Source organism: Notechis scutatus, chromosome 4 (genome assembly GCF_049901735.1).
Source record: "Notechis scutatus isolate UNSWTSFEM ecotype Mainland chromosome 4, rNotScu1.2, whole genome shotgun sequence".
NCBI lineage: Eukaryota > Metazoa > Chordata > Lepidosauria > Squamata > Elapidae > Notechis > Notechis scutatus.
This window is the reverse complement of record NC_142012.1, coordinates 143,890,999-143,918,383: the sequence shown is the minus strand read 5'-3', so window position 1 is coordinate 143,918,383 and position 27,385 is coordinate 143,890,999. Positions and strand designations below refer to the sequence as shown.

The window sequence follows — 27,385 nt, the reverse complement described above, 5'->3', positions numbered from 1 at the left end:
AGGTAGTACAACAGAGCACCATTATATTTTATGGTAAATATATCAGGGCATTGGGTAGAAATTGCTTTATCAAATGCAACCCCTGCTATTTTCATAGTTCACTCAGTCAGGTGCTTAAACTATTAAAATGGATACCCAAATTGTACGTGTTAGTGGCTTTCCCAATTATTAACATGATTATTTTCTGTGGTATTTAAACTTAATTTAAATATGTCAATTCAGTTGTTTGATTTTACTTTTCCTGTGATCTCTTGATACTTGCATTAAAAAAGTAGTATGTAATATGAGTTACAATAAAAATATGAACTCTAAATCTAAATGTATTTTAACCATTGTACCATCAAAAGTTGTTGGAGGCCTCAGAAGAATTCTCTTCTTTTCTGTACAAATGTTACAGATAACATGAGAAGTTGAATTCAGAGGGTCAGATCCTTTTTGTTGATTTGATGATGTTGTATGTGTTTGTAAACTAATCGCTCAGTGTGGATTTATCAGTATTTTTTATTCTAGGTGTTATCCATTTACTAACGTTCATTTAAAACATAGAGTTCAACATCAGTTGCATATAAATATTTGTAAATCCCAAATTCCAAGCATCTGAACGAGGGGTTTTTCTGTGTGTCTCTTCCTGCATATACCCATATTTACAATTATCCCTGTAGTTTTCCTTGCAAGATTTTCAGAAGTTTTTTTGCCATTGTCTCCTTAGGGCTGAGAGAAAGTTATTGGCTCTAAGTCACCTAGATGCCTTTGAGTCTAAGGCAGGATTGGAACTCCCAGTTTCTAGGCTGGTGCTTAATCATTAAATCAAAATGGCTATTTCTAAAACTGGGTCATCACGTCATCACATGACGTATTGTGACTTTTCCCCCTTTGCTAAACTAGGGTGGGCATGGCCAGCGTATGACATCATCTGGCCCGCAGGCTGCGAGTTTGACACCCCTGCTGTAAGGTAATACAAGAAGTTTTTGGGTTTTAAAAACAAAACAACCCTCCATATTCTCCAAAGAGAATACCTAAACCCCACTTACATTGGTGACAAGATTTTATCCCACACTATGTATTATCAGCATTTCCAGTGGCGAATTAAGGCTCGCTGGTGCCCTAAGCACTGACAAATCTTGGTGCCCTCCTCCTTTGTACATAATGTACAAATGAAGCCATATTCTCAATGGTACCTCCTTGGGCCTGGTGCCCTAAGCATGTACTTAGTCTGCTTAATGGTTAATACACCACTAAGCATTCCTAAAACTATAAAAGAGTGGTCTTTGGCCACAAGATGTTTGCTCAACACTTATAGGAGAGATAATTTTATAAATAAAATAAAAATGATAAAATGTAGACCATTGACCATCTTTATAACTGCTTCTGAATGATATATTAGATAGGCATGGATATGAAGTTTGATGTTTTCCCATTGTAATTTGGGAATGATGATTTAGATGATTCCGTTTGAATTTGTATGTAACACCATTCTGTAAAAGTGCTACTAAATAGCTGTAATTACACAAAGCATTCCATTACTACTTGGGAAAAAGTACTTAATAGAATATATTTATACTTTTACAGAGTCCAACCCGGCCACTGCTACCACTTGTATAATGGTCTTCGTGCCAGTCTGCTAGATGATTATCAGTTGCCTGAAATCCTGAGGACACCTTTGGAGGAACTGTGTTTGCAAATCAAGGTAATTTACACAATTGGGACAGTGATCCCAATCCTGGTGAAGTCTTAGTCTTGCTCTTTAGGAAACTGATTTTGATAAAAATGTTGAATTGGCCATTCAGTAACTTTTACAATAATTCTGAATCTCTGGGTGGCCTAGTTCAAAGCTAGGGCCCTAAAAGATGTTGGGATACAGAAATCAGAAACAAAAATAAAGAATAAAAAATAGCTAATTGATAGTACATTTTTAAAATAATCATTAATGAGTAAAAATAGATTAGCTGGAAGGTTTTAATGGATGTTTTTTTTCTTTGAAGTAAAAAAGATTAAATATTGTGAGGATTATGTAGAATAAAATAATTAATTGTATATTGGTTAATGTTGACCTTTTACTTCAATTTATTAATATTAACTGTTAATTTAATTGTGTTATTCAGACTATTGATTTATATGCATATTGGCTGTCAAAGTTTTTAAAATAAATCTTGAATAGTATTAAGTATATACAGTTCATTGTTAGCATGATTTCTAGTTGATTTCATAATACATATTTATTGTTATATTTTTATCCCATGTTTTAATTTAATTTAATCCAAGGTGGCAAATACAGGTAGTCCTCAAACTTAGACCACAATTGAACCCAAAATATCTGTCACTAATCAAGACAATTGCTAAGTGAGTTTTGTCCCATTTTATGACAGTTGTTAAGTGAACCATTCCAGTGAATAATGGTGAATAATGTCAATAATGCAGTTGTTAAATTAATCTGGCTTCCCCCATTGACTTTGCTTGTTGGAAACTGACAGGAAAGGTTACAAATGGTGACCATATGACCCCGGGACAGGGAGACTCATAAATACGTGCAAATTGCCAAGCGCCCAAATTTTGATCATGTGATCATGGGGTGCTGCAGCAGTCATAAGTATGAAAAATGGTTGTAACTCACTTTTTTCAGTGTTGTTGTAACTTCAAATTGTCACTAAACAAATGGTTGTAAATCAAGGGTTACCTATATACCTAATATTCCCATTGCCTCTTTTTCTTACAAGAATCTCCTTCTGAGTTTGAAAGAGAATGGTTACCCAACTGGCTTTCATGCCTGTAAGAAAATTACAAAAATCTTTTCATGTTCTATGTGGTATTCTTGGTTTTGAGTTTTGTGAGCTCATTTGGGGTTTTGAAGTCATTAGAGTTGTGAATTAAGTATGTTTGTTTAGTTTTCTTACAGATGATGTTTGATTGTGGTTGTTTTACTTATTATGGACAGATATAATCAAGTGGAATCATGGTTTTCTTTCAGATTTTGAAACTTGGAGGTATTGCAGACTTCTTGATGAAGCTCATGGATCCACCATCACGTGATGCTGTGTTGCTGTCCATAAAGCATCTAAAGGAGCTGGTAAGTTTCTTTTTCTCTTGCTTGTATACAGGTAGTCCTTGACTTACAACAGTTTAGTGACCATACATAGTTACAACGGCACTGAAAAATATGACTTACGACTGTTTTTCACAGTTACAACCTTTGCAGCTTCTCCATGATCATGTGAATTTTCATGTGAAAATTCAGATGCTTGGCTACTGGTTCATATTTATGACTGTTGCTGCGCCCTTTTGCAACCTTCTGACAAGCAAAGTCAATGGGGAAGCCAAGTTCATTTAACAACCAGGTTATTAATTTATTAAGTGCAGTAATTCATTTAACTGTGACAAGAAAGATCGTAAAATGGGGCAAAACTCACTTAACAAATGTCTCGCTGAATAACAGAAATGTTGGGCTCAATTGTTGTCATAAGTTGAGGACTACATGTACTAACAAATGTATACATAGTTAATTTTAGAGTGATCATTGAAAATTTAAAGAATTGTCAAATGGATACAGTTTTAAATTTAGATATTTCATTTGTATTTAGACTAAAATACTGCATCATTTACTGTAACACAGTCTTCTTTTTATAATAAAAATAATTGGTATAACTACAAATACTAATTTAACATTGCAGCTTTCCAGATTCAGAATATGTTCCTTTTTGAAATTATATATCTTTCTTTCTTTGATTTGCAAAAGAAATGGTCACTTATAAATAAAATAAAATGTTATAAATATTGTGTTTATAAATGAAATAAAATGTGAATCAGTAAACTACGATAAGCAATGGATATTTATTTTAATAATTTCAGTTGCACATTTTAGAAATTATTTAAAATGAAAGCTTTATGTTTTACTTACAAAACATTAGCCATTCAACTTTATTTTTTAAAAAAATCATGTCTAGAATTCTATGTATATTGTTTATGTTCTGTTCTTGTACATTAGTTAACCTGTAATCTGAATCCATGTGTAAATTTTCTTCTCTTTATTTTTGCCTATGGATGAAAAATGCAAGGAATGACTTTGATATATCAACATTGTGACTGAATTTGGCCTCATTTTCTATTTTCATGTGGTGAAATGAATAGTTTGGAATAAACACAGATAATACTCTTATATAAATATGCCATGCTAGATATTAAAGAGTAATGTGGCTGCCAGAAACCTAATAATTGTCCTAACCTAATTTAGTAGCTCATTCTTCTTTATTAAAGCCATTATCCTTGCTCTCCTCTCTCAAGTTGTATATTTTTTTCATTGATTCTGTCTCTTTTCTCTTCACACTGATAGAATGCATTGGACAGACAAGAACAGTTAACTCCCCTTGGTGTCCACTTGGCACGATTACCTGTGGAGCCCCACATTGGAAAAATGATTCTGTTTGGAGCCTTATTCTGTTGCTTAGATCCTGTTCTCACTATTGCAGCTGGCCTCAGCTTCAAGGACCCCTTTGTCATTCCCTTGGTAATGTATCTGAAAATAAAATTAAAAACATGTAAAATGCCTTTTTAAAAACTGTCAGTAAGAAGTAGCTTGAAGAAATCCAATGTTTTACTTGATTCTATTTTAACTGTATCAAATTCAGTGATGCTGTTTGTTGCATGCTCAGAATGTTTTTTTTTAAACTAAACAAGTGAATAAATGTTCTTCGTTTATTTCAATAAGTATTTTCCTCCTCTAAAGGGTAAAGAAAAATTGGCAGATGCAAGAAGAAAGGAACTCTCAAGAAATTCTAAAAGTGATCACCTGACTGTTGTGAATGCTTTCAAGGTAATTCTGTTACAATTGACAATTTCAGAGGTAGCTGCCTCTTTGAAAGAAAAGAATGCATAATTCATAGATATAAGAAACCTTTATTGCTGGGCAATGAATGAAAGCCATGGGAGGTTTTTTTTTTACTGCGGTATATATTTAATTTATTGGCAGAGTGAAGTGTAATCTATGTCACAAATACTTTAATTTGGAGAGCAAAATCTTACATCAGCAGCTACTGTGATTCATTCTACATAATTCAGTTTAATATCACTTCAATGTTTCATCCAGTTTGTATATCACAAAGTCCCTTTATCTTTGTTTTAAATGCTGAGTAATTACTTCAAATATGTTCATGAACAATAAAACAACCTTGTGATAGGTTAGGTAAAGGTAAACTTTTGGATCATAGTCCATTAGTTGCCTTTTTATTAAAAAATAGTGTTTTGGAATTCATTTTATTTATTATTAGATTTTTATGCCACCCATCTCCCCTACAAGGAAACTATGGGCAATGAGATTATTCCTTCCCTACTCTTATTATATCATAATGCAAACTCAATTTCATTGAGGGTCACATCAAGGTTGTGATTCATAAGGTTGTGGACATGGCCAGGGTGGGTATGGCCAGCTTGATATCACTCCTGTCGGGGCACCTGTGGTGGCCCAAGTGCTCTGCCAGCAAAAATGGGCTCCCAAGCTCTGTTTTCAGCTGTGATGGTCTCCTCTGACAGAGAAATTGGAGCTTGTGATGGCCATGGGCTGTCCTCACGAGCTCCATTTTTAGTGGCAGAGGCACTGCGGGTCAGTCCTTCGCTGTTTCCAGGGTGGCCCTAAGAGCCAGTTCTAAGTAATCTGTGAGCTGGATCTGGCCCCGGGCCTTGCGTTTGACACCCGTGCTATAAGGAAACATTATTGATTTTGTTTGGGGCTTTTTCCTGATTTGCATAAATACATAGCCATATGACAGATTATCAGTATATGTATTTTTTCAAAAATAATGTATTTTAATTATAAAAGTTCCTATTTCCTATGAAAATTATTAAATCTACTTGGTATCTGGCATCTCATTGTATTTTAGCAATCACTTTTATTCAGTTTTTCTTTGAGTCAATCTAGTGGGACCTGTATTAAAACATACCTCTTGCTTTCAGGGTTGGGAAGAAGCTCAGCGGCGTGGCTTCAGGTACGAGAAGGATTATTGCTGGGAGTATTTTCTTTCTTCAAATACCCTGCAGGTAATAACTGTTTGCCTCTTGGGACGTAGGGAATCCAGACTACGTCTACCACACTGCTTCTGGCAGGAAACTGCATTTTACAAAATCTGCAAGAGGTTAATTGGTGCTTATATGTTACTCTCTAGATGCTGCGAAACATGAAAGGGCAATTTGCAGAACATCTCCTTGCAGCTGGGTTTGTGAATAGTAGGAACCCCAGGGATCCCAAATCCAACATTAATTCAGGTAAATGTTGAGGGAGAAGCAAAATAACAGGAAGGCTTTCAGTTCTTCCATTGACAGTTTCACTTCCCCTGACTGTCTTTTCTTCTAGAAAATGAGAAGTTACTCAAAGCTGTTATCTGTGCTGGACTATATCCAAAGGTGGCAAAAATCCGAGCAAACTTCAGCAAAAAGAGAAAAATGTAAGGCTTCGGAAAATTTACTCTTGAGACTATTTATTAGGAATGCATATAGATTAATTTATTAAGCAGAGCTCCATAATCGCAGCAAATTTACTTGGTAAATTTTTTAGCACTTCTGCCTGCTAAGATTTGGTGTATAATCATTGTAGGGAATCATTTTCAATGAGCATTCTTAGCAGTGGTGGTATTCTACTGGTTCGGCCTGGTTCTGCCGAGCCGGTAGCGCCGATGAGCAGCAGAGACCAAACCGGTTCTCTCCGCTGCTCTGCTGTTGGGCCCACCCGCCCATCTGGGCTCCCATATTAACCTTTATTCCCTGATTGTAAAATGCAGCTGCTTTGCACGGCACAGCGGATTGCCATGCATCAGCTGCTGAAGCGGCAGGGAGAGTGCAGGATTGCTGGAGGTAGTCGGAAAGCCTCTGCGCCTGCGCAAAGTGCTCATTTGGCGCACACATGCGCAAAAGTGTGCACGCGCACAAAGCGCACCCAAGCCATGCCCACCAAACCGGTGGTAAAAAATTTTTTTGAAATGCACCCCTGATTTAGATTTGATGCTTACTTTAGTTATTTTAGGCTCTCTAAAGTCTTATCCAAATAATTTTGTATGAATATATTTTTCTTTAAGAAATCAACTAACCAGATCTTATTGAAGCATATTGTTTGATTGTATTAACGTCTGAAAGCTTGAAACAAGTTGCAGTAATATTATTTTGTCACTAGATGGTGTTGCTAATGAACATTTTAACATCTTAGCTCTTAATTGCTCTCTTTTACATATTCTAAAAGTATGTTTGTTTAGCAAAAATATTTTAATTATATATTTCTGGGATATTCTGAATTAGGAAATGATAGAAGATGGCTTTTCTTTAATACCTTTTTACATACCACTATGTAAAAACTAAATAACAAGGAAGCAGTAGGTTATCGATTTGGAACTATCTTTGTGGAAAAAGCAAGATTTTAAACATGGAAAGCAAAAATAAAAGAATTTATACATATTCTTGTAGGAAACTACCTAGATTATTTTAATTGTAATGAGGAATTTTAAAAAATCATTCTTAATCTCTTTTGCATATATCTTCTGGTTCTTATTAAGGTTTTAATGAAATGTTTGGCAGACACCCACTCCCAAAATTCCCCAGCCAGCCATGGAATTGAAGTCCATATGGCTTAAAGTTGCCATGATTGAGAAACATTGGTTCAGTGTGTAAGCTATTTTCTAACATAATTACTGAGAGAAGACATATATGTTCCACATTTACATTTGCTGATCCTTACACGAAACAATTGTTTAATGTCATTGAGGAAACTACAATCCAGATTTTCTTCAGTTTTCCCCATTCCTAGTCACCTCCCTCCATGGTACTTTTTTCAGAGGCTCCCCCAACTCTCCCCCAACTCCAATCAGAAGTCACTATCTCACTATAGAATGGAGAGTGAATCAGCAAATGGTCATTTTTCAGGCCTTTAAAAAAATCATTTTTAAAAAATTCCTGTATGTCTCTGTCATGTAAGTTGTAACTGCTTTGTGTCTTTCAGGGTTAAAGTTTCCACCAAAACAGATGGAACAGTGAACATTCACCCCAAATCTGTGAATGTTGAAGAGACAGAATTCCATTACAACTGGCTAGTGTACCACTTGAAAATGAGGACAAGTAGCGTAAGTTATTTTTTATTTTTTACTAATTTTAAATATAAATGTGTATATAGATGGACTTTGCTGAAACAGTTGTGGTCTTTCTGTGCTTGTTTCATCTCAAACAACTCTTATAAGCTACAGATATCAGAAATAATTAAGCTTTTCTCAAAAAAGTAATAGCAATAGGTAGATAATCCTAAACTGGAAGGTATCAGTATTAAGTATTAAATACATAGTATTAAGAAGTATTAGGTACTTAATACTTAAGTATTAAGAAGATGTAGCCAGAATAAATCTCTATGAATAAATCTTATTGTATATTCACCTTTGTATCATGCTTTTGCTTAATACAAAGCAAAAAGGTACAAAGGTATCATCACCTTTGCTTAGCATTTGGCCCTATGTAATACTGTTAGTAGTATAAAAGAGAAAACGTTTATATAATTATTACAAAAATATCTGAGTTGATTTGTATTCAATCAAGTGTCATAAAGGTGTACTGAACGATAAACAAGCCTTTACATTAATTAAACTGAGTGAATTAGATAATATAAAATGCCTGCTGGGTTAAAAATAAAAACTGCTCATTTTTTCTTTGTGGCTACAGTAGAAAACAAATGTAACTTGCAGAGCTGCAGGAATGGGGTTTATTTCTTTTCATTGTAAATCATGATTTACTGTGCTATATGGACATCGTAAAGGGCCAAGGCATTTAAAAATCAAACAATGTTCCAAGGCCTCGTGTTGATTATATTTCTATATTTATTGTGTGCTAAGTGTTTTTGTTACTATAGATATACCTGTATGATTGTACGGAAGTTTCGCCATATTGTCTCTTGTTTTTTGGAGGAGACATTTCAATTCAAAAGGACAAAGATCAGGATACAATTGCTGTAGATGAATGGATTGTTTTTCAGTCTCCAGCAAGAACAGCACAGCTGGTAAAGGTGAGTGAATTTCTGCTACCCTCCTGGAATTGGCTACTTACAATACTGTAGTTAACCCAATTTTATAATTATATTATAAAGACTATTTTAAAAAACATGTTTCATGTAGATTATTTTCTTAAAATATGAAAAAATATTAGACATAATTCTATTCAAGCATTTCATTAAGTGCTGATGCTTAAAACAGCTGCATCATTTTTTTTCACAGCCTGTGAAAAATATAGGCAGTTTTAATTAATAGCAGAATGTTGCCCTACTCAGGATCCAAAATGCTTCTTCTAAATGATTTTCAAAGCATACACAGACTTAAGATAGAAAGTTGTTTAAAAACTTCCAAATATTTCTATTTGGAATGCTAACATTAATTATAAAATAATATTTATATTAAACTACAGTACTGTATTTGCTATTCAGGTGACATTACTTATTTAATTTGACCTTCATGTATTATGTTCCGCATAGATTAGCAATTACCTTTTAAAGATATATGTGCATTAAACTTGACTTTGACAAGTATCTTACTTTGAAAACAGAATATTTTGACTATTGGTCCCTTTAATATCATTTTCTTTTGATACTTGCAATTTAAAAAAGAGTCCAAAACTGCATTATATACTACATCTTTATATAGTTTGAACAGATAAAGTTGTTCCCAAAACAAAACAGTTGACTTTCTAAAAACTCTCCCTCCTGTTATAAACCCATGGAACTGTTAAGAACTACAGACAGTCCTTTTGAAATATTCTCTAGTGCTCAAAGGTTGATTTCTGGATATGTAGGAGATGGGTTTGGTTTCTTTTCCAGCTGCAGAAAATCTGAAGATGCAAATTTAAGTTAAATGTAAATTTTAAATTTAACATATATTTTCAACTTTTTAATTTTATTAAGCATATTGAGTGTGTTGAATAGAAATTTAATAGTGATAAATTTAATTGCATTTGATAAAATATCGAGGGGAAAAGATGGGGGGAAATGAAAAAATAACCGCATGGAAAAAAAACATGAAGCTCTAAATGAAAAAAAAAGTATTACTTCCCAAAATAATGAGTGAAAAGAAGATATGGAAGTTGCTTGGTATAGAATGAAAATAATTCTGTTATAGAGTGCTGTATAAGTATTTGTACAGTAACGGCAAGAATAGGAAAGTATGCTTGATAAAATGATTAAGTTAAAGAGAAATGGGAATGAGAAAATGCTTCTAAGAAATGATGAAAAAAGCGATAAAAATATTGTGCCTGAACTATCTAGAGAAAAATAATAGTAATCAATAAAGCAACAAATAAGACTAAAAAGGCAAAGCAAATGCAGAGTAACTGAAATAAGGGAATTCTGGAAAAAATGTTTTAGAGATTTGTAGGGAAATAATAGTGATATATCAAAAAGAGAAATTGAAACGAATACTTTAAACATTACTGTCAAAATATATTTTTTTAAAAGGTCATAAATACTGTGAAAATCTTAAATATGCAGGTATGCATAATAAAACTGGATAAACATGACTATGGTTTGTTGACTGTGCAACTTGTTTAATTTTAACACATCTTTGAAGGTTGCTTCTATGCCTGAAGATTGAAAGAATGGTGTTACTTTTCCCTGTACTGTATACAATGGAAAATGTATGAAGGATGAATTCAATAGAGAAAGAGATACACGTATGCATGTATTAATATTTGAAAGTGTAAAGGGAAGAGTATAGATGAAATAATAAATATAGAAAATATATTGTTTAGATGTTTTTTTTTTTTTTTTTTTTTTTTTTTTTTTTTTTTGGGGGGGGGGGGGGGGGGGGGGGGGGGGGGGGGGGGGGGGGGGGGTGTTTTTTTTTTTTTGGGGGGTTTTTTTTTTTTTTTTTTTTTTTTTTTTTTTTTTTTTTTTTTTTGGGTTTTTTTTTTTTTTTTTTTTTTTTTGTTTTTGGTTGGTTGTTTGTTTTTTTAATCTAATATAGCTACTGTATATAAAAACAGAATACAGGTAGGTAATCAACATACCACTGTTCATTTAACAATGGTTCAAAATTACAATGGCCTTGGAATTAAAACCCATCCTTGAAGTTACAATCATTTCACCACCATAGTTACATGATTATAATTTGTGCACCTGGCAACTGGCTTTCATTTACAATGGTTGCAGCATCTTGTAGTTGCATGACTGTGATTTGCGATCTTCCCTGCTAGCTTCTGACAAACAAAGCAATTGGGGAATCACTTTAATGATTGTGTCATTTGCTAAATAACTCCATGATTTGCTTAACCACCATGATAAAAATGGTCTGAAATCAGATCCAGTGAGTACTCACTTAATGACCATATCACTTAGCACTGAAATTCCTATCCTAATTGTGGTTATAAGCTGAGAATGGCCTCTAATGGAAAAAACTTGATGTTACTCACTTTCGCCAACAACCCTTTTTTATCCTTAGGATTTGAAAAAAGAATTGGATGACCTTCTGCAAGAGAAAATAGAAAATCCGCAACCTGTGGACTGGAACGATACTAAATCAAGGGACACTGCAGTGTTGACAGCTATTATAGACTTAATCACTACACAAGAGAATGAAACTGCCAGAAACTTTGCGCCTCATTTCCAAAATGAACAATACAATTAATAGTTTTCCCTTGCTGTTGAAAACATGGGAGTGCTACCAATCTTTTTTTCCATCCCTCCTTTTAATTTTTTTTGTATATCTGGGCGTCTTGATATTTCATCTTTACATTAATATTTTATAATGGCTTTGTGTAAATGGCATGCTGTGTATAAAGTACCTGTTTACATAGCTCTAAGTGCATTATCATCTGTAATATTGTATGTGTGTCAAGTTATTTGCTGCTTCTTGTATGACTTTTATTTCCCTCTGGGAAACGTTGGATAAAATAAAAGAATGAACTGATTTTTAACATTCTTTGGTTTATACAATTCTGTGAAATTGTTGGTTTGAAAAGTGATCAGAAAAACTGAAATTTTACTTTTTGAATATTAGCCTTCTATTTATTGTCTGTTTAGAATTAGTAAGGAATTCAGTTAGAAGATACCCTGCTGGGAGTTGTAAGGTCTGTAAAGTTGAACGAAGTCACTAGATAAAAAGTCTGATGGGAAAGGGATTCATGAAATGGGTATACGTTTGCATCATTTTAGGAATAAATACGTGCTTCGTTCCAGCTGTTTTGCATACAATGTAAGAAATAACAGGTTGATTTTCATCAACCAAGGCTTTATTTAACAGGATAAAGCCTTCTCTGATAGCTTGCAAAAAACTGTCAGCTGTTTAGATGAGAACAGGTTTTAATGTCTTCCCCTTGCAAAGTGTATTTGAATATAGGGCTGTGAAACAGAAATAAATATGGAATCAAGTACGCATTAACTGTATACTAAGGAACAACCAGTATTCTATTTCAATAGTGTATTCTTTATTTTTTAAAATTGTTCCTGCAATTATAACTGAACCCATGTATTACTTTTTTTAAATCAGTCTGTCCATGTTGGACATCCTGTTAATGTGTGAATTCCCAGTCTTCCCAGCTGAGATTTGTGGGAGTTGAAATTCACACATTTGGAGAGTGTGCAGGCTTGGAAACATTATTTGTCCTAGTGTACATAATGTAGAAAATTATAGCATAATTATAGGATTATAGAATATTCATGAAGTTATTTCAAGAGTAGTATAAATATGTCATTATATAAGTTATGAGCAGAGCTATTGTGTTGGCAGTGTCTAAATGTCATTGCCGAACTCTTTAGGACAACACAAATATTTCTTGCAGAATCTGGATTTAAGTAGTATCTAGTTCAAATTATATTAGATATCTTGAAACTGATGCGTCAATCCACATCCAGCTAATTGAAATACTTTTCTTAAACCATAAAAATGGTACAAGACCTTCATCTTCCTGGGGCATGCAACTCTAAATCTTAGAAAATATTTTTAAGATACTAATTGTAATTTTATAGACGTTGCTTGTGTGATCTGAGGTTTTGTTTGCTGAATATGTGTTTTGTATTTGATTTCTTATAACCTGATGAACTCTTTATATTTGCCATAAATTATGTCCAAAATCCCTATTTTTGGTTTCTAGTTGGTTTCCTAATATATTTTTGCAGTTTGCTTCAATATATTTTTGCTATATATGCTCATTTTCTTTAATAGGCAGTTTTGAAAAAATAATTCCAGTTCACTTGTAAAATTTAGAAGAGTCACTAGAAAAGGTTGTATTGATATTCAAGTTGAACATTATTTCTCTCCATCCCTATAAACAAAATGGACATTATTAGGTGCAGTAGTCCAAATAAAATTTAGTACTTCCGCTAAAATCCTTGCTAATGAAAATAGCTGCATAGATTCCTAGAAACAACTCCGTAGAAGTGGTTTTATTTGACAGGATCTTGAATCACCTCAGTGAATTCATCTGGAAAGTATTGTATATTGTGTAGGAATCATGCCTTTCAGTACATGTAGGTTGTCTAGAGATTCCTTGCTGTAGCTGTTATTTTTTAAGTAAAGGTTGTTTCCCCTGTCCAGTGCAGTCCAACTCTAAGGGGGGTGGGGGATGCTGATAGCTGTTTCTTAGCCAAGGGAGCCATCATTGTCCAAAGGAATCTGTTATGTGGTCAGCATAACTATATACTAAAGCCAATGGAATGTTGTTACCTTCCCACCAAAGTGGTACCTATTTATCTACTCATATTTGCATGCTTTCGAACTGCTAGGTGGGCATTTTTTAAATTAATATTGGTTTAATTTTTCTGAACCCTTTTCGCAAACACTCGTCCTTAAGGAATAGAAATTATTTTAGCGTGTATCTTATAATTTTCTTATATGAATCTTAGGAAACAAACTGTTACTCTAATGGAATTTTTGGTTGCATACTGTCTATTGCGTACTGTATATTGTGTTCCTAATGGGTTAAATTTCAAACTTTGTGTAACCAAGCAGTGAATTATGTTTACATACATAGCTATCTAATGTAAAAGATAAAATGGTACGGTTTGAATATTAGCAGTTCCCCAAGTGACAATATATTAACTGAGTTCATTGGCTAATTTGATTCAACATTTCACATTTCATTTCATAGCATATTTATTTCTCATGGTCCAGTTATATTACTTAGCATGAGGTATGGTCAAATACAAATCTTTCTGCTGCTTATAACTTGTTCCCTTTAAAAAAACACTTGATTATATTTTCTCTTTGCATATTGCAACAATGTTTATTTTAAATGCTAGTAACCAAAACAGAGATGTATCCTATCAATACATAATACATGTTATTTATTAATATATGTTACTACATGTTTGTTTTTCAACCATATAAACTTCAGGATCTGGAATGAAATGGTTTTAACTTTTTTTCATTTTCTGACTCCTTGTGACTTAACAGCATTTCATCAAGACTGTCAGCAACCGTTTCTTCCAAGCCGATGTTTGTCATCTGACATGTAACCATAATTGTTAGAAAACTTTTAAAATATTAATTGTAATTTTATAGAAGTTGTATTTGGCCACCTAAATGTTCTTTCATCCTCTTCCTTCAATTGCTTTTGATTTTTTTCACTTGGATTGTTGGCATATATAGAGGCAAGGGCTGCTATTGCTAGGGCCAAAGTTGATGGGTTCACTTCTTCAGACTCGCTGAAGGCCGAGCGGTGTACTACTTAATCATCTAAAAGCTCATCAATTGTAGTTGGACTGAATTTTGCAATCCCATCAGAACTGAAGCCAAATTCATATAGGGAGTTGGAGCTTGACCTTTTGCTGAAGTAAGTCAGGGCCATGACTACCATTTGCTTCAACATCTACTTTCATCTGTGCCTGCCGAAATGTTAGTTGTTCAAGAGGACTGTTTTTCAAACTTAGCCAAACTTTAAAATGTGTGGACTTCAACTCCAGAAATTTCCTGGCAGCATGCAAATTTTTCATACAAAAGCAAAATCTTATGATCAGATGCTTTCTGATCGAGGAACTGGAATTCTTGATTCAGTGTTGTATGGATATGCTACTTCCAGATACGTCTTTTGGCTTGGGAACCATAGATGCTCTACGTCATCCTAAAGGCAAACTCCCTTGGTTCAAACTTTGATAATCCAGCCCCTTAGGCAACATTGGGAAACAGCAGATGTTCCTTTTCAGACTGAATATCATGTTAGCCAGACTTTCCATTCAGAATGAAACCCGGGATGGGATTGAGCAACTGGTTTACCAATGGAAGACATGGCTCAATGAATTTGGACTTCAATTTAATTTGGCAAAAACTTAATACCTGAAATGCCCCATTGATGCAGACTGGACAATTGGTGAAATTCAAAACTGAATCATGCGATATAATGGTAGTAATGCAAACAAGATTTTCCATTTTACGTTCCGTTCAGATGCAGACTTCTATGGATAAAGGGTCATCCCTAAAAACTGAGCAGCTACTGTTTCTTTACTATGTACAGAGCTAACATAATCCTGAGCAATTTTTATCTTAGGAGAGTATGTTATTTATTGAAGAAAAGCTGTTACCACTCCTTTATTATGTTCATTCCACTTATAACACCAGATCAGAGAATAAATTTCAGTTAATAACAGATGTGGGGAGAAGTCTATTGCAATACTATTTGTACCACAACTAATATAACTTCTCAGTGTAGTTCTCATTTCACATCACAGTGGAAGAATTTGGGGTGCCTCTTAAGTAAAGCACCACAGTTTTCAGAGTATTAGTGGATGGCACGAAGTCAGTTGTCTAAATAACTTGGGAGTAAATTTAGTAACCATGTTTACATATTTGTTGGAGTCCTCGTAGATGTGTTGTACTTATCGACCACAAATTTCCTGCACTTTTTGTATGAGTTATGTATTCATTCCATCACAAAGCAGCAAAAGAAACTTTTGCAGAAGTTTATTGCAGCCATAAGCAGAATAGAGTAACGTCTGATGGACTTCATATTAAACGTTTGTAAGTAGCAGTTGCCAGTACCAGAATAATACAGTGTTTCTTTTACTTATAGCTTTTTCAGAGGACGTTTCGGTGGTCTAATACCTCACTCCAAACTTACAATTGTTCAGTCTGAATACCATGGGAAAGGTTTTTTTTTAAATAAAGTTGTTTTTTTGCTACTACCAAGTTACTGGTGGAATGGCTTCTTCATCCCTTAGTGGTGGATCAAGCGGGGAGAATTGCTAAATCTTTGACAAAACAAAGAAAAGCAGGAGAAGGAAATTTAGAGTTTCAAAAATAAAAAATAAAAAAAATTGAATTTTGTGAAATTCAAGCGACTAGTCTTGATTCAACATTAAGATTAGCTAAGAAAATACCCACATGTAATTTCAAAATAGTAAAAGTTTGCCCATAAACTTACATAAGATTTAACCCATGGTGACAGTGGTTAGACTGCAGTATTGCAGGCTAATTCTGCTGACTGACCTGATTCTCACTGGCCCAAGGCCGATAAAATGAGGCCCCGATTGTTGTTTGAGGTAATATGCCGACTCTGTAAACCACTTAGAGGACTGTAAAGCACAGTGAAGCGTGAATACAAGTCTAGTGCTAGTGTTATTTTCTTGTTCATAAAAATTCAATTTCTTATGGCACATCTACCATAATCCAGAATGACCACTAGATGGCATTGAACAGCTAAGCACATTCTCTTTCTCTATCCACCCCATCTACTATCATCTAATAGCCACCTGAACTTTTGTAGGTTGCACCCCAAATATTTAAGTCATGCTGTAGTTCACTGAAATTTAAGCCTTGCACTGTAACATCCTTTTTTGGTATATATAGACCAGCTTTCCCTTACACATTGCATATGGTTTAGCTCTTGACAACACACTATTAGATTTTATGCGGTTGGATCAAAATTTACTTACCAATAAATCTTTTTAATAACACTTAAATTGCCATTTTTTAATTTAATGTAGTCCACATTTCGATTTTTTTTCATTTCTGTTTTTATTTCCCTGGTTGTCTTTCAAAACAGCAAGTGATGTAGATAGCAGAAAGGTACTAATAAATACTATTTATAACTCAAGTATGAAACGCTGTTTAGTGCATCATAGCATATTTTTTAAAAAATACATATAATTTTAATTATTTCAACTATAATAATAAAAACTAATACAAATTAAACTTAGAGGGAAAATGAGGATGATGGAAACAAATAATAAAAAGTGCAGAAAATAAGAAATATATAATTATTTCCAACTTTTATCATAAATATAAACAAATGTAATATCTCTTAATCTGTAAAATGAAGCAGATTATATCTTCATTCCATTCCTTATTTCTAAACAAATCCATAAAATACCAACTTTTCAATCCTGGTGCTGGTAAAAAAAAATCTACAGGGGGTTGCCAGTTAATTGCATTTTTTAAAAAATTCTTATTTGATCAAATTAAGCAATTTTATATTTTTTCCTTTTAATTCTACTAGTCTTTACCTTTCATTCAATCAATTATGGTTGTAGGATTTGATTTCAATTCTTTTTCCATGTCAGGATTTCTTCAAGGCATTAACAATCTTTTTTTATAGATTGAATTAATCATTCTTTCGGGTTATCATTTGTATTAACTTTTCCTTTTTAAAACTTCAGCCAGTCTCTTTTGTATTTCCAACTCATTCTCTTAACCTGTCATCTATAGATCCACATATTTATCATTCCTTCATTAACCTCTTTTCGAGACTGCCTGTCCATAGAAACAGACATCATTACTGACACCATTGATATTGTAGTTACTAACATCTGGCTCCATTCTTCAACAATCTTTAATATTTCCAATGTTTTTTATTTTTTTTATTTTTTGCTTAAAATCTTTAGTTTCCTGCACTAACCAATTTCTAAAACTTGTCATCACATGAAATTTCCATGATAGTCAAGTTTATTTCCCCTAAGTTTTTTTTAATTTTTTATAATTAATTCCAACATTTCATAGTAAAAATAAATACTCCAAGTTGACTGGTCCTTAATCCATTTATAACTTTCTTAGACTAAAATGTTACTTAGCTTTTTGCTGTTTTATTTCAAATTCTTTTGAGTCCTTAAGTTTGTAATTAAGACTTGTAATTTGTTCAGAGTTGAGTATAAATTTGCCCAATGAAGACTTTTCAATCTTGTTGTTCCAAAAGTCTCTAATAGATTTAAGAAGGCTAATAGGTAATTTGCAAAAATAATTAGAAAGTAAGGTTTGTGAACTTAAGCGTCTTTTAAAAGGTTCCATCATAGTTCCGAGCAAGATGGCATTCAAATCTGCAAAGGCTGCTGTCTTGAAGTCTCATGAGAAGCAACCATCCTGAGCACATGTGGGCAATTTCCCATCTTCTTATCTGGAGACTGGATAAGTAGAATCAGTCTACTCACCATTTCTTGCTCTTTGCCATGGTTGTAGTCTCTGTGTCTTCATTCATCATATGTCCCTGACTAGTATCACAGTATATGCTATGAAATCAATTGTGTTTCAGTTCAACCGAAATCAGTTGGAAGGGTGATAGTCAATGTTCATGGGACTCAACAGCCTTTCTTTACTTCAAAATATACAAACAGGTAGCTCCATCATGTGCACCACAGCAACTGCACACAGAACAGAAGCTTCATCCAATTCAAAATGTTGATTGTGGGAGTGGAAACAATTAAAACTGTTTATTAAATTAAAATAGAAGGTGAAATGAATGGACTACAGAACTAGTTTTTAGAACAAAGGTGTATTAGATATAAGATACAGCAATATTTTGTAAATACTGTAAATAGGAATGCTATCAACATATGCTATTAAATCAACATTTATTTATAGAAAAATTTAAAAACAAAGTTTATTGTGAAGAAATTGATTCAGCAGAACCCTTATTTTTCAACTGGGTTAATTTCTTCCATTCTTAAAAATCTATTTTCATATATCTGATTAGCTACCAACATAAAATGGAGGGGACCAAAATGCCATTGACTTTAGTGCAAATTCTAGAGTCTGTGTGTTATAGAGCACAGGGCCCCAACGTTAGCAATTTTAAGACTTGTGGACTTCAACTCCCAGAATTTTTCAGTCAGCTTTACTGGCTGAGGAATTCTGGGAGTTGCAGTCCAAAAGTCTTAAAGTTGCCAAGGTTGGAGACCCCTGCTATAGAGAACTTTATACATTAGTTTCTAGGCCTAGCAAACGTCCCATTCTTTCCATGTTTTTGTCAATTGTGGCTTGACATGTGATCTCCTTGGCACATTCCATTGGAAACCAGCCTCTTTCTCCATCACGCAATCGCTCTCCTTCATACCAACCTGTGATGAAGTGCAAAAGGGATTAAACACATTAAAAGCCACCATAAACTTCTTGGTCTCTGGACATAATTTAATAAAGTCAAAATTCCCAAAGACTATATTTTGTCTCACATCAAACTGGTCAGAAACCATCAACTTGTACAGAATGAAACCAGATAAGCATTGATAAATGCCGCACCAGTGTTTTTTAAATAGGACAATTACCTTCAAGACAATTCTTGAACAAGTACAAAATAATGTGGCATAAAAGGCAGCACTAGGCAACAGAATAGTGGTAAGTGCAGCAGTAATGGCCAGAGCAGGGCATTGGGGGCAGCTGGCAGTCATGGGTAGGCTGGTGGCCAAAAAGTAGTTGCAAACATGTTCAATATTTTTAACATTTTAATTATTTAATATAGTTGTTTGTGCTGTTGTAAGCCACCTAAAGGTACTTAACAGTGAGATGGGCTGCATATAACTTTAATAAAATAAATAAATGTGGGTGAACCACAGGGACACTCATTTTGATTGTGTGAACACAGAAATATTGCAATGGCCAGAACTTTGAGGATCAATTGTAAATCCCTTTGCTCAGCTCTATCGTAACTTGGAATGCTCACTGAACAAATAGACATTAAGCAAGGACTATCTGCATTATTTTGGTTACTTTCTAAAGGATAATCATAGTTGTGAAATACAGAAAAGTGTTATGTAATTAACTTTCTGAACAGCAATACATATAATGTTACCAAAAGTACACATTCCAAATACTCTGGGTCCCAAAGGGATTGGGGGAAAAGACCATTTGTTTTCTTTCATGTACCATCAATTAAAGTAAGCATTAATTTGAATTTGCAAAGCTTAATGTTCTTAAGATTAATCATTAAACCTTCAGTATACTTTGCATTCCTTTTTTGTGGTTACTTAAAAAACATTCAATATATTTCTGTGGCTTTCAGTCAAGTGACTATTTTGAATATCCTACCAAACTTGGTTAAATAAAATTACAGGATCAGATACTTTCATGACATTTTTATAGAAAGTACTTCAGATGTTATTGAAAGCATAAGTAAAAGATAAAATGCGGTATTTATTAATACTCATATTGCTTACAAAAATGACTTTCAAAAATCTCTTCAGAAAGATGTTTTCAAATTAAATGTTTCTATTCAAGCACATTTATATGTACTTTTATTCCATCTATGTTTTTTCACATACTGGGGGGGAAATGCCCAAAGAAGGTACTTATGTTGAGATAATCCACATTTTACTTATGTAGACAAAAACAGAATGAAACATGAACCTCAATTATAATAGCGTAATATCTTAAACAAGTAAAACTGGTTCTTACATATTAAATCTCAATTAAGATATCCTAACTCTAAAAGAATAAATGATAGAGAGTAACATTATAATTTTCTATAGCACAGATGCCAGAGTTTTGCATTTAAAAGGGTTTTACAGCCACTAAACAACTGGAAAAGCCCTTTACTTACCATCTTGGACTTTTTGATCAACAAGAACTACATCAGCAGCCTGGAGGGATAATTCATCAGGTTGCTTGGCTGTGTATGACCTGATAACTTCTACCTGAGTCAATGCTGAGGGGAAAAAATAGTATTTATTGAATCATATGGTGGATTTCAAAAGCTCAGGAATTCACTTTAACGATGAAGCAATTATAAACATATTCAGTATGACTTAGGGTTCTCTGCATGCAGTTTCCAAACTGACTTCAAATGGAAAATTCTTCATTTTTTTCTGCAAATCCAGGAGAATCACAGAATACAGAAAGAAGCAAGATCAAAAACGCTCACGTAAATCACATCCAAAGCTACAGACTAGTAGGGAGCATCCTTGAAAGTTTCTTAAGTATTATTCAATCTCTCATGAGAACTAAAAGGAAATTAGTTACTTATAATAAAATTTCTTTTCTTTAGCCAATTTCACATACATTTTATTAATGAAAAGAGAAACCATTTTCACCTGAATTTTTACAGTTTGTAAAGATTACTTTTACAAATGGGTATTTCTGTTTAAGCTATAACACTCAGGAGAAGATACATGAAGTAATAGGCATATAGTTATAAACATGCTTTTAAGGGATCAGCCAAATTTAAGCTTAAAATCAGAACATCTTCAATAGTGTAAATGCAGAAAAGGCTACTTTCAACTGGCCAGAACTGGACTAATTCAGAGAGGGAGAGCGAAAACTCCTCTTGGAAAATATTTAAATAACTTAAAGACAATGATGTATACAGTTTTTAAAAAATTGCAACAGGCAAGCATCCATTCTTTGTCACCTTAAACCTTGCCACATCACTGAGGAATACAAGCTAAGGTAAAAGTACTTTTTTGGAGGTATATCAGATGTAAGCTTCTGTTAAATGGGACTGGAAAACCAGTATAGCTAGATTTTTCAGAGATATAAGTCAGGAAAAATCTGTGTAAGGCATTTCCAGAAAATGTGGGGCAGTATGGTTCTACCAAATGCTAATCAAACATCACACAGCTCACATCATTAAAAGTTCTTATCTGAGACCAAACAGAATAAACAAATTGGAATAATTTCTTATCAGAAGCAGTCTATGTCAATAAAAACAACAAAGGATAAAGACAGATTAGAGAAGAAATCAGTCGTCTTTAAAATGGATTGGCACAATATAGTTTGGTACAGTATCTTGAGAGGGTACTCTAAAATTAGATGGAGGCATAGACTATGTGGGGAGTGAGTTTTTTTCTAAGCAAAATGGAAATTTTTATACTTATAATAAGTATATATATAAAATAAGTATTATAGTAATATGATAATAATATAATATAATATAATATAATAAATAATAAAATATAATATAATATAATAAATATAATATAATATAATATAATATAATATAATATAATATAATAATATAATAATATAATAATATAATATAATATAATATAATATAATATAATATAATATAATATAATATAATATAATATAATATAATAATATAATATAATATAATATAATAATATAATATAATACAATACAATACAATACAATATAATGTAATAATATAATATAATAGAATAATATAATATTTAGTAAAGTTTTTACTGTCTAGTTATAATTCGAAGTTGACAGATAAATATGGGCCAGGGGAAAAAACACCAGAAACCTACTTAGGTTTAATTTTTTTATCAATGCTCACTAAAGCTCACATTACAACCCCAGATAATTTTCTCATTCCTTACTTACTTGTCCTGTCCTTGGTTCTTCTATCATTGCTTTGTCCAAGTGCAGTAATCCAGCGAGCTCTCTCATTCCTAAAGAAGGGAGAAACATTATGAATGTTTAATTATCTTCCTCTTTTTAGTGACATGTATATATTTATATTACACGTATTTTAAAAGATCTAGTGTCCACACTTCCCTTTTAAAGTGACATGGGAGAAAGCAGTACATAGAAGCTCCTGAAGAAAACAGATCATTTAGACCTGTATTAATTGGAATTTAGAAAGGTTGCACTGATAAGACTAGGACAGAAGAGAATGATCCTCTTAAATCTTTATGAATCTCTCTTTGACTTTTGATACCATAAATATATGTATGAACTGTACAGGAGACTTTGGAGTGGGCAATACCACCTTGTGCTACTTCTTGTTTCTTAAGTGGCCAGTATTAGTTGGCAGGGGTGGGGAAGTTTAAACTCTCAAGGGTGGGGGAGGTTAAACTCACAGATGCTCTGGGAGGTAATTCATTAGCATGGAATAAAGTTACTATCTTTATGTTGATGTTACCTGCATTCAACTCTGCCCCAGGCCAAAGAAGTGACCCAGTAGAGGTGATTAAGATCTGCATTGGGACAAAGGTGCACAGAATGGCTGCAGATGTGAAAACCTTTTAAATCTAGAGAGAATGGTTAACTAAATTTATATGCCACCTTATTTGATGACTAGGCGGCACACAACAATTAACAAAGATTATTTCAATGAAATCCATAAAAGATGTCAAAGCCAATGAAGTGGGAGTCTCACTCTTCCTCACCGAAGGGTTTGATAGTGGGCCACCTCATCTAAATAAGAGCACAGTGGGGGCTATGCATATCTCGGGGGGGGGGGGGAGGATCTCATTCTAAGAAGGTAGGTGCTGCTACAGAGAAGCCCAGAAGTCCAATACAATTAAAATCAAAACTTGGTTTTAATTGAAGGAATCTGAGCACCCCACCTGCAGGATCAAATTAGGTAGGAAGATGTTATGGTAGATAGGCGTTTCTTTAAGTAACCTGTAGGTAACAATCAGCATCTTGTATTCTACCTGGAAGCAAGCAGTAACTAGTGTGGTAAGGTGAAGGTGTTCTCATGGCACTTCAGGAACCCTGTCTTCTTTGTCGCAATATCTAATCTCTGGAATAACATCTTTTCAGAGACACAGATAATTCCTGCCCTGACGGGAGCTACTGAAGACCCAAGTTGTTCTCCCTGGCTCTGGGATGGAATAAATTGACCAATTTAATTTGGTCTTTATTTAATCTCCCTCAAATATCTTCACTACAACTTTTTAAATTATGCTTTGGTATTAAAACAAAGCAAAATTGTCTATGTAAAAGACATTGTTATTTATTCACAACACTGCTAATGCAGTAAGAAAATATAGCCCATGGAGTTATTATTTGCTTGCTAACAAAAAAAAATGTAATTATGTCTTGAAGGTGCTTAGTTTGTAATACATGTAGGACAGTTCCTGAAACAGAAGGGCCTCCATGGATCAGCTCAAAAAATAAAATCACTTGAGTACATAAAGAAAAAGCTATTATATATTAAAGTGATTTTAAGTTATAAGACATCAGAAAATAGGTAACTACACTTATGTTAATGATTCTTGTCATGTCATTTGAAATACAGCACAGACATCTAAGCAATATTAAAAGAAACTTCATTTCTTCCAATGAAGAAGTCTGGATAATTAGACTTTAAAAGACTGAAGTGGGATAGAAATGGTTTAGTTATGCCAATTTCCAAACTGGCTGAATTTACCAGGGGCATTCTGGCATTTTAATCTAATAACATTGCAATATTTAATCAGTAGCTCTATAGCCATCCTATAGGAATGTGCATCTGTCTGTGTATCTCACAATGCGATGCTTCATGGTTCATTTTAATTTTTGAGATGGAAGAAATGTCCTAACGCTATTGGGCAAAAATGTACAGACTTTTATGCAGATATACACTCTTTTGCTTTCCAGATTCCAGAAACAGATTTAGACTTTTAGTTTTCAGCAAGCTACTCAGATGCACCAAATGGAACTTTTTTTAATGGAATCTGAATCATTGAAAACAAGATGCTTCTTGTTGTTGCTTTCTCAGGATGAATAGTCTTTCAGTGTAGTCTAGCCAAACAAGGAAGGGGAGCTTCTTTTATCATCTCCTTTTTCCAGACTACATAGAATTCAACAAGATAGTTTCCATGGCTTCCCTGCAGTCTGCAGTTAACATCTGAATTATAATGTTTATTTCTTAGGAAATGAATGTGTATGAAATGAATGCAATGTTTAGGTTGAACCTCTTAGAGGCACAATGAAATTTAAATAAAGGAAAAGAGATTTTACATCACTATTTTTTTTTACAAATAATGAATGTAATAAACATAGTAAAGGAACAAATAGTACTGTGATGCCTTTACAATATATATATACAGTATATGCTCTTCTCTTAGGCAAAATTAGCAAAGACTCTCTTGGAATCCCAAAGTCTCAAATCAAAGAAGGCATGAAGCTGCTATTGAAACTTAATATGTTTTAATCATGAGTATATAAAAAAGATGTGGAGACTCTAGAAAGAGGAACAGAGTTGATTATGGGACTGGACACAATATATGTGTTTACATAGATTGCCATGATATAAAAAAGATATGGAGACTAAAGTGCAGAGATAAGCAACAAAGATGATCAGAGGCTAAAGCATATGAATAATGGTTGCAGGAATTGGGAATGAAAAGGACTAGAGGTGACATGATAGCGGTGTTCCAATATCTAAGGTGCTGCCATAAAGAAGAGGGAGTCAATCTTATTCTCCAAAGCACCAGAAGGTAGAACAAGAAGCAATGGATGGAAACTAAGCAAGGAGAGAAGCAACCTAGAACTAAGAAGAAATTTCCTGAGTTAGAACTATTAATCAGTGGAATGGCTTGCCTCCAGAAGTTATGGGTGCTTCAACATTGGAAGCTTTTAAGAAGAGATTGGACAACCATTTGTCTGATATGTTATAGGGTTTCCTGCCTGAACCGTGAGTTGGACCGAAAGACCTCCATGGTTCCTTCCAACTCTGTTATTCTGTTAATTCTAATTAACTTGATAATATGTATTGTCTGAAAAATCTGTAATCCTATGATAGCTGCTAACAAGAAAATAAGCAAATTAATAATAATTTAAGAGTATGTAATTATTATGTATTTGCAGAATAAAGGTGAACAGAAGCAGAAAAAATATATTACAGTACAATGGATGGAAAAGTCTTGTTCCACAATCCCAGATTTAAAAAGCAAATAGAAAAAAAATTACTTACTGAGTGACATTTAACTTACTGAGTTTCAGTTCCCAAAAGCAGTTCAACCTTCTCTCCTGCATGGTTACTCAGGGCAGTTAATCTGAAGAGGTGATTGGTAGAACTCTGCCGAGAGTAAAGCATCGGTGTGCTGCTTTTTACTGGAGAGGAATTCTGTTCTTCATTGTCACACTGCTCAACTAGTAACTGGTCCCTTAAAGAGTAATCTGTAACATTGTAGTTCTCATCACTGTCAATAAAGGGAACCAAAAGAGACAAGTCAAAGGGAGCTTAGATTCAAATCAATGCTAAACATGTCAGGTGAGCAACAAAAGGTCTAGAGCAGAGGTCTCCAACCTTGGCCACTTTAAGACTTGTGGACTTCAACTCCCAGAATTCTCCAGCCAGCTATGCTGGCTGGAGAATTCTGGGAGTTGAAGTCCACAAGTCTTAAAGTGGCCAAGGTTGGAGACCTCTGGTCTAGAAAACAGTCCACAATGCCTAATTTTCAGACATTTTCAGCTGTTCAACCAAAAAGGAAGACAAGAAAGAAAACATTCATGAAGGATCTAATTATCAAGATAGGGCCATGGTGGCACAGTGGTCAGCATGCAGTACTGCAAACTACTTCTGCTGACTGCCAGCTGCCAAAACTTCAATTCTCAATCAAGGTTGATTTCCACCTTTCCATGGTTGGAAAAAATGAGACCCTGATTGTTAGAGGCAATATGCTGAATCTGTAAATCTGCTTAGAGAGGGCTGTAAAGCACTGTGAAGCGATATAAGTCTATAAGTACTATTGCTATAACAATAATATTGAGTCCTTTAGAATAGGCCTGTCAAACTCACATCATCATGGCAACGTCATGTGACATATAAGGACTTCCCCCCCCCATTTGCTAAACTGGGTGGGGGAATGGGCAGCATGTGATGCATCTGGCCCACAGGCTGCGAGTTTCACAGTCCTGCTGTAGAAGAAGTCTATTTCATATTTAAAAATATGCAACCTTGTACTTAACTTAAACATTCCTAACTTTGTGTTGTGTGCCCATTGCAGCCTTTCCTGGATCAGGATTCTCTGCACTTAGCCTCTAGTCATCTCATGGCTGGACTACTGTAATGTGCTCTATATGGAGCTACCCTTGAAGACCATTTGGAAGCTACAGCTGGTACAGAGGTTTTGGGGTCCCAAGAATACCTGTCCTGTAACACCACTGCTCCATGAGCTCCATTGGTTGCCAGTCTGCTTCCAGGTGCAATTCAAGGTGTGGGTGATCACCTGTAAAGCCCTTCATGGCATGGGTCCAGGTTCCTTGAGGGACCTGATCCCACTGGATTGGCCTGTACCATTTATGCAGGTAATGAGGCATGTTACGGGTCCTGTCAGCCTGGATTATTCAGGCTGACAGGGTCCAGGAGGAGGGCCTTCTCTGCTGTGGCTCCTGCCCTCTGAAACATCTTGCCCCTCAACATGAGAGAGATTGGCTCAACCTTCCTATCTTTTCGTAAGGGCCCAAAGATGTTGCTGTACAATGGAGGTGGTTGATCGAGTAACAGATTCCACCTCCACCCACCCACCCCCATTCCGCCCCTGCCCTCCCCATGTCTTTGGTTTTAATGTTCGATT

The 27,385-nt window shown here is 34.2% G+C and overlaps 2 protein-coding genes across 5 annotated transcripts in view; one reads left to right on the top strand and one right to left on the bottom strand.

The window, feature by feature from the left end:
- The window catches only part of DHX36 (DEAH-box helicase 36), a 31,227-nt gene extending 19,317 nt beyond the window's left edge, over positions 1 to 11,910 (top strand). Inside the window, exons 16-25 of the mRNA XM_026665344.2 lie at positions 1,570 to 1,687; positions 2,966 to 3,064; positions 4,325 to 4,498; positions 4,718 to 4,804; positions 5,941 to 6,024; positions 6,150 to 6,249; positions 6,338 to 6,428; positions 7,970 to 8,090; positions 8,864 to 9,016; positions 11,436 to 11,910. Of these exons, the coding sequence (XP_026521129.1) occupies positions 1,570 to 1,687; positions 2,966 to 3,064; positions 4,325 to 4,498; positions 4,718 to 4,804; positions 5,941 to 6,024; positions 6,150 to 6,249; positions 6,338 to 6,428; positions 7,970 to 8,090; positions 8,864 to 9,016; positions 11,436 to 11,621 (1,213 nt within the window). The 3' untranslated portion in view covers positions 11,622 to 11,910. The remainder of the gene's footprint in view (positions 1 to 1,569; positions 1,688 to 2,965; positions 3,065 to 4,324; positions 4,499 to 4,717; positions 4,805 to 5,940; positions 6,025 to 6,149; positions 6,250 to 6,337; positions 6,429 to 7,969; positions 8,091 to 8,863; positions 9,017 to 11,435) is intronic.
- A 5,014-nt stretch (positions 11,911 to 16,924) lies between these two features.
- The window catches only part of ARHGEF26 (Rho guanine nucleotide exchange factor 26), an 83,569-nt gene continuing 73,108 nt past the window's right edge, over positions 16,925 to 27,385 (bottom strand). For all 4 annotated transcript variants that reach the window (XM_087965207.1, XM_087965205.1, XM_087965208.1 and 1 more), the window contains 4 exons: positions 25,799 to 26,008; positions 22,476 to 22,543; positions 20,731 to 20,835; positions 16,925 to 19,255 (listed from right to left, as the gene is read on the bottom strand). In XM_087965207.1, coding sequence (XP_087821333.1) covers positions 19,113 to 19,255; positions 20,731 to 20,835; positions 22,476 to 22,543; positions 25,799 to 26,008 — 526 coding nt within the window. In that variant the 3' untranslated portion in view covers positions 16,925 to 19,112. The remainder of the gene's footprint in view (positions 19,256 to 20,730; positions 20,836 to 22,475; positions 22,544 to 25,798; positions 26,009 to 27,385) is intronic.